The sequence below is a fragment of the Carassius carassius genome, chromosome 14 (genome assembly GCF_963082965.1).
Source record: "Carassius carassius chromosome 14, fCarCar2.1, whole genome shotgun sequence".
NCBI lineage: Eukaryota > Metazoa > Chordata > Actinopteri > Cypriniformes > Cyprinidae > Carassius > Carassius carassius.
In genome coordinates, this window is record NC_081768.1 from 32,349,662 (window position 1) to 32,356,993 (window position 7,332).

The window sequence follows — 7,332 nt, forward strand, 5'->3', positions numbered from 1 at the left end:
CTCACTCTGATCCTGCAGACCACTGCGATTATCCACCAGTAGCTTCACGGGCCAGCGCTAGTCTTGCTATGGATCCATTGGGACATAAGGACTCGGCAGCATTCGACCCGGATGTGCTGAGCCAGTCTGATGATGACTTCATGTTCGAAACGAAAAAGAGTCCATTCCAGGCATTTCCCTCCGTGAGTGATGGTCTTGAGGAGACCACCGCTGCCAGGAGATCAGTGGAGGTGTCTGAGAGTCCGTCTCCAGACCTGGTGCAGGACGCGTACGAGGATGGCCATGTGCCACCAGAGGAGCTCAAACCAGCGCTATCCCACCTTTTTTCAAGCATCAACATGGCATCTGACGACAGACCGACATCTCTCCCAGATATTCTTAAATCTTCTCCGCTGAACCCTGAGAAACTGGACTCGGGCTCATCAGAAGGAAGCCCTGATTTCAGCCCAGTTCACAAAAGTGTGGACGATTCCCCAAATTCCCCATTCCCTGTTAACAATACCTTTGAGTTGGACTGCAAGAACTTGCTGCTGAAGGAGATGGCTGAGGAGACGGAGGCCAAAGCTGTAGAGAGGGCAGCGCTGGAAGCGGAGAACAACTCCAAACAAAGTTTCACTGCTTTTGATCTAGTGAAAGAGACAGATGTGCCACCGAAGAGCGATGATGTTCTGAAGGACAAAGAGGTGACCAGCCAGAATGCAGTTCAGACGGCTGACAGATTTGAGTGTCTCGGCTTCCCCGGGGAGCCATCCGATTCTGAAAGTCTGTCTGCAGACTCCTTCTCTCCGGTGCTGGATGCAGTCACGCAGGAGCGGCGAGCCACCCAGGGGGCGATGGACACTGCTGAGGAGGCATCGGAGCAGGAGGTTTCGTCTGAAGAGTTTGAGTTTGTTGAGCGGCCGCCACGAGCAGCCACTGAGGAGTTTCTGGAAATGCAAGATAGCTTGGCCTTCAGTAAACCCTCAGAAATGTCACAGGATGAAGACGGATCTCCTAAACTTGAGCCTCAGGAGGCAGCAGATCACATGCCTAGGATCGAAGCCACAGACCAAAAAAGCTCTTACCATATCCTCAACCAGGCATCAGACCAACCTTCTGCTGTGAGAGGTAAAGCGGTCCTGGAGTCTGATTTCCAGGAACACTCCCCAGCTCCTGTAATCTGTCCCCCAGAGGATACACCTGGATCTGAGGAGAAGGAAGCTGAAGGCAGCATGTGTGATCTGAGCGCAGCGGCAGGTAAATTCAGCTCAGACCGCCATCTTCACCGGACCTTCTCATTTACCCATCATTTTCTGTCCGCGTACCTTCATCATTTGTGTTTTGTCCTTTATTCCCGTCATTGTCATGTGTCTCATGCATCTCACCTTTGGCATGGCATGATGTTGCATTATGACTCTGTTTGCTTGATCACCTTTCCCTTTGATTTGTTCAGTGTCCCACCAACAGTTTCCCAATATAACAATACAATTGGTTTATGATTGACTACTGGCTGTCATAATGCCATCAGGATTATTTTTTTCACATATAAATGTGAGCATTAGTGAATGGATTAACTGTATGTAGCGTTGAGGGTTCATACGAGGCTCTTTTCAGCACGTTTTTCAGCTGTGATGAAGCACTGCAGCAGGCATGCTGTAGGTCAAGAGCTGCATCACTGTTTACAGAGCACTAACACTGCTCATTTGTCTCAATCAGAATGGACTTTACACCTGGTCTTGCAGGTTTGTCAAGAGTATAAATGGAGAGAGCGTTCAGTTAGAGCGGGAGTGTCTGTTCACACATTTATAGTGTGGAGTAGGGATGTAAAGTATCGATTAATTCCATGATCGATTGGCATTTAATTAAAGATCAATTAATCGTTAACCATAATGCTGCAAAATGCATCTATTGGCAGACAGCAGTCACTGGCATGACAGGATGTGCAAAAGCCTACAGATGCACCTACAGAGAGCAAGCATACATGATATGAAGTATAGTAGGTTAGACTAGCACATGTGCGAGTGCTAGGGCTGTGCGATAATTAAAAGAAAAATGCGATATGCGATGCCTTGTTAAAAAATGTGATATTCGATATGCGATACAATATTGCTTAAATTGTATAAAATCTATTTCAGTTCTATTTTAAAATATTAAAATATTAAAATTTAGATTCATCTTCGTTATAGCTGTTTTGTTGTTTGATTAACATTAGTGACCTTTTCAGCAGCACGTATTTATAGGCTGCTGTCCCTTTAAATCCGACCGCAAGGATCCAGTATAATGATAAACATCTGATTTCTTTCTCAGCTGTTTACATTCATTTAAAATATAACCTACTGTGTTTACGAGAATGATCATTGAGACTGGTACTATTTAAGTAATTCTGTACATGTGTCTGTTCAAATATGAGGAGATGCGAAAGATGAATTAACTCTTTGTGTTCGCGTGCCATCTGAAACGCGTCTCTGTGCATGCATGCGCTTTGCACGTGTTTTCAGAACTGAAGAGACGCTGTGCAAGATGCCGCTTTTGTGCAAGCTTCAGGTGTGAAAAATAATTCCAAACACAGCACTGTTTTGCATCTCTGAGCAACGTGAAAGTGTTTTGTTCCTGAATTAATCAACCTTCTAAATGCGTTAAACAGTGTGTGAACATCTAAATCCCTCTTCAGATGCAGCTTCTGTGTTTTCCTCTGCATCGCAAAGATTTTAGTTGATACTGATTTAATTTGTTTGATAACAGCCCAACTGTCTTATTATTCTAATTGACTGATTAAATGTAGGAATTTGATGATGATACAGATTTTTTTTAAATGGCTTTATAAAGGTTAAAATACCCATAAAATGTACAAATCAATTTAGACCTATTGCAAAAGATTAATTTCTATCTCCGCTGTGAGCTGACCACCACACAGAACATGAAGAACATCAAAAACTTTAAGAGTCAGCTGTCCACGGCAAGATATCAACACAGTAGCACACTTAGCTAAATATAGTCTAATTATGGTTATGGATAAAATCCCAGAAAATTGAGATAATTTTTTCACTATCACACAGCCCAATGTAGGTGGTGTCCGAGAGGAGCCGTGTTTCACTTGTAGCGAGTGGTGTGTTTATCTCCTCCTCCTCCACCCGCTGCTATAACTGCTCTGATCTCCTGCAGTCTCCAGTCTCTGTGACACCGCAGCATGGAGCAGACGTCTGAGCAGCTCGCCGTGCACTGGAAGCACAAGGGTAGAGCAGGACTCTCACACTCACTGTAGCACCTGTAATTTACTTCTGACGCTTGAGTGCTGTTCCTTCTAGCTGCGCCGTTCATGTGTGTGTGGTGTCTGACTGATGCGGTGCTGTCGGTCACATTCTGGAGACGAGGAGTTCAGCATGAGTTTGGATGCAGGGCTTGAGCAGAGAGTGCTGCGGTGACAGAGCTGACCTTCGCTCCTGGAGAGAGTCAGTATCGCACAGATAATCTGGCCAAAGGTTCTGGGTGCGGTGGGGCAGAAGTAGTCCTTGTTAATGATTTGCTGCTTTGTCTTGTAACATGTTAAACCAGTGCGTGAGTCAGCTCCAGCGTGGTGTAACATGGGTCTGGAGCCAGGCGCGTGTCTGCTGGACTTTAGCAGATGATTGTGAGGTGACGCTCCTCACGCTCACACACACACACACAGAGCTCATCGTGTGAAGGGTCAGCGGGGGGTGTCCTGCACAATACAGTGCCCAGAAACATGGTTATATCATGGTGCATCTTTATAAGGGTTACACTGCTTGAAGGAGATGCATTTTTTTTTTGATGGCACAGTTTTTTGGAAGAAAGTGTTTACAATAGTAAACCGTGAAATGATGGGAAATTTCAGTCTCCTGTTAAGACAGTTTCACAGATAAACCAGAATGTCTCAGATAAGTTGTTGCTGCTCTGTGTGTGTGTGTGTGTGTGTGTGTGTGTGTGTCTGTGTATACACACAGACCTTAACTTCTGAGAAGTAAATGTGGTCAAATAATCTCTGCTTGACCACATACATTTGCAAAGTCATCTTGAATGTGGTCGTGTTTGGAGTATAGATTGAGGTGAGAGAACCCCAGTGTAATGCTGTTTATATAAAGAGCAGAAGACTGAGTGTGATGGTAGACTGAGGCTTCTGTTGAGTGACCGTACACACGTGTTTATCATGGACCGGCATCAGTCACATCATCTGCATGTGCCCGTCTCATTCTCTGCTTATGTCCATCCCATCCCTGAGGTCCACGAGGCTGACGTGTGTGTGTGTTTCAGTGCTGGAGCTGCTGTACTGGCGGGACGTGAGGGCCAGTGGGCTGGTGTTCGGCTGCAGTCTCTTCTTCCTGCTCTCCCTCCTCAGCTGCAGCATCATCAGTGTCCTGTCCTACTCCACACTGGCCCTGCTGTCCCTCACCCTCCTCTTCAGGACATACAGGGGCGTTCTGCAGGCCATCCAGAAGTCTGATGAGGGGCATCCATTCAAGTGAGTTCAGAGCAGAAACCGTGTGTGTGTGTGTGTGGTCTACACCAGGTCTAGACCCCTAGTCTCCTACCCCTTTGAGTGTCCCCATAATTCAGATCAATAGCTGCTGTTCTTGAATGACAGATGATATTTCAACTCCTTTTCACAGACGGTACCTGGATCAGGATGTAGCTCTGTCTAAAGATATGGTGCAGAGGCACAGTGACGTGGTTCTGAGCCGGATCAATGGTGCAGTGATGGAGCTGCGGCGTCTGTTTCTGGTGGAGGACATGATCGACTCGCTGAAGGTCAGAAGAGTCTTTCTGTAGAGTCAATGAAAAAGTGCACAACCTAAACATTTAATTTGACTCAAGTAGAAGTTTAAGTAAGTTATGAGGAGAAATATTTTTATTAACTTATATATTTAAAGACTTAGTTCGCCTAAAAATGATTAAATCTGTTAACATTCACTTCCCCTCATGTCATTTCAAACATTTGTGACTTTGAGATCCTCTCTCATTTAATAGTTTCAAGGATTTTTTTCCAGTTTTCTCCTCGCTGAAATCACTACTGCTTCCTTCAGTTCTAGTTCAGTCACACAAACACTTAAACTGGCTCTTGTCATCCTTCAACTGTCAGTTCTTAAAAAAATCATGGGCAATTTCTCAGCCATCTCTACTCTCTCCTTTCTGCCAAAAAGACTGGATTATTGTCAGATTTATTGCCTTAAATTCAGGTTTCCACTCACAGCATAGTACACAATCCATAGCCACTATCAGCCACCTCGTTTCTTCAGACTGGTTTCCACAACATCCTCATCCTTCTGCAGCTTCTCAATCCTACCATTCTTCTCTCCCATCTGGAATCCTCCATCATCACTGGCACTCTCCCATCCTGGCAAAGGTCACATCTGACAAACGGACAGCAGTTTGTCTTTTTTACTTCCTCCACAGCCACTGTATCTCAAGGTGTACCCCAGGGTTCGGTGCTCAGCCCCCTTCTATTCACCCTTCATGTGCTTTCTCTTGATAGTCTCACGTCATCATATTCTGCACTTCCACTGCTACGCTGATGACATCCAGCTCTACATCTCTTCCAGATCCATTACTGCTGAAATTCATTCTGCTCTGGGCACCATGCCATTCAAATCACCGAACCATTTTCCAAGCATTCTGTAACCGAGTGCATAAAGGATAATGCAGTCACGTGACTATATTCTCATAACAACGATCACAAGAGTTCATATCAAATATACAAGATTGTATTGTAATATCAATCCCTATAATAATACTAAACACTGATTTACTCTTTCTTGTTAAAATATAGTGTGAGCACCTGTTCTTCCTCATGAGTGTGCAGATCAGTGATGTTTGTTGTGGTCGTGATCTGTCAGACACACTGGTTCACAGTGAACATGTTCTGTTTCTTCTCCAGTTCGCTGTGTTTCTGTGGGTCCTCACACATGTGGGTGCCTGGTTTAACGGACTCACGCTGCTCATTCTCGGTAAGGTCACCGAGTCGTTTTTACCTCGTTCTGTACATGCTTTATTATGAGCTCTTGATCATAGATGAGCCATAATTGCATTCAGTGGTGTTGTATTATCTCTTGTGCTGCAGGTCTGATTGGAGCTTTCAGCGGCCCAATAGTCTATGAGAGACATCAGGTAATGTTCAAAACTGTTGACTTCCGGATGAAATCATGTGTGATTTAAACTGCAAAAGGCAATTTATTTAAATGAATTGGATGGTTTTCCAAATGAAAAGACATGCAGTATTCTCTTGAGCATCATGTAATGTTCATGTCAGTTTGGCAGAATGTGTGTGTGTGTGTGTTGATCCAGTGCGTATGATGGTCATGTTCTGTTTGTCCTGCAGGCTCAGATCGATCAGATCATTTTCACGCTGAAGAGCCGTGTGAAGGATGGCATGGGCCAGTAAGTCAAACTCATTGATGAGGGTTTATTTAGAGTGGACTAGACACGCTTGTTCTAGAGTTTTTCCCTGACTGAAACCTGACAAGTGTTAAACTAGAATCAGAATTCAGATCTCAAAATACAATCAGCCGGCGTGGTCTGCCTCGGTCCTCAGCTTTCTGCTGTGGGTTACTCTGATGCTGTGATTTGCTAATTAATATTTAATTAAATTGACGTTTATTCCAAGTAGCTAGCAAGGAGATGCTTGTTTGTAGATTACATTGAAGGATGATCTGTTATCAGTGGTGCTGGAGTCAAAGTAAGGTCCATATGACTCCGTGTGTGTGTGTGTGTGTCTCAGGTTTCAGGCCAAGGTTCCTGGAGCGAAGAAGAAGTCGGAGTGATTGTGGAACAGCTCTGATCTCCTCTCATCATCTCTATCTCTGTCTCTGTCTGTTTTCCTCACTCTTCGGTTCATTCACATGACTGCATCTTCATCAAGTTGCTCTGTTGCTCTGATACTGATTGTGAAACACTGATTGCTGAATAAATTCAATATAATGTTTAATGTCTGAGAAATGTGGTTTTGATCCTTCAGAAAATGAAATGCACTTCAGGTCTGCTTTCCTTTTTTAATGAAGGAAGTTGAAGAGTACCAGTATTGGCTTTTTGTGACGTTTAAGTTCCTATGACTGTGATTTTACTAAATTGACTGGAGTTTCTCTGTCATACTCGCTTATCTTAGCAACTTTTCTAGATATCAGAACATTTGAGCTCCCCTGCAGGATCATCTCTGGATGAACACGTTTACATGAAGCTTCCTCAACAGAAGTTATTGTATTTAAATCTATTTATCTCTGGACCGATTGCTAAAGCGAGCAGCGTTTGCCATGCTAACTGGGAATGAAACTCGTCCCGTTGTCTGAACTCTGTGAATGCATTTTGAGATGTTAATGAGAACCAATAAAGCTTCTAGATCGATCA

The 7,332-nt window shown here is 44.2% G+C and overlaps 1 protein-coding gene across 1 annotated transcript; it reads left to right on the plus strand.

Moving 5' to 3' along the window:
• The first annotated feature begins 3,132 nt into the window (after positions 1 to 3,132).
• rtn4b (reticulon 4b) lies at positions 3,133 to 7,332 on the plus strand. The gene is made up of 7 exons (XM_059566889.1): positions 3,133 to 3,212; positions 4,249 to 4,456; positions 4,605 to 4,743; positions 5,870 to 5,939; positions 6,053 to 6,099; positions 6,311 to 6,369; positions 6,710 to 7,332. The coding sequence occupies exons 1-7, from the start codon at positions 3,167 to 3,169 to the stop codon at positions 6,750 to 6,752; spliced, it is 612 nt and encodes a 203-aa protein (XP_059422872.1). The 5' UTR covers positions 3,133 to 3,166; the 3' UTR covers positions 6,753 to 7,332.

Coding starts and splice junctions, on each gene's coding strand:
- rtn4b (XM_059566889.1), top strand. CDS start 3,167: ATGGAGCAGACGTCTGAGCAGCTCGCCGTGCACTGGAAGCACAAGG. Junction 5,940..6,052: donor ACTCACGCTGCTCATTCTCG/GTAAGGTCACCG, acceptor CTTGTGCTGCAG/GTCTGATTGGAGCTTTCAGC. Junction 6,100..6,310: donor TAGTCTATGAGAGACATCAG/GTAATGTTCAAA, acceptor TTTGTCCTGCAG/GCTCAGATCGATCAGATCAT.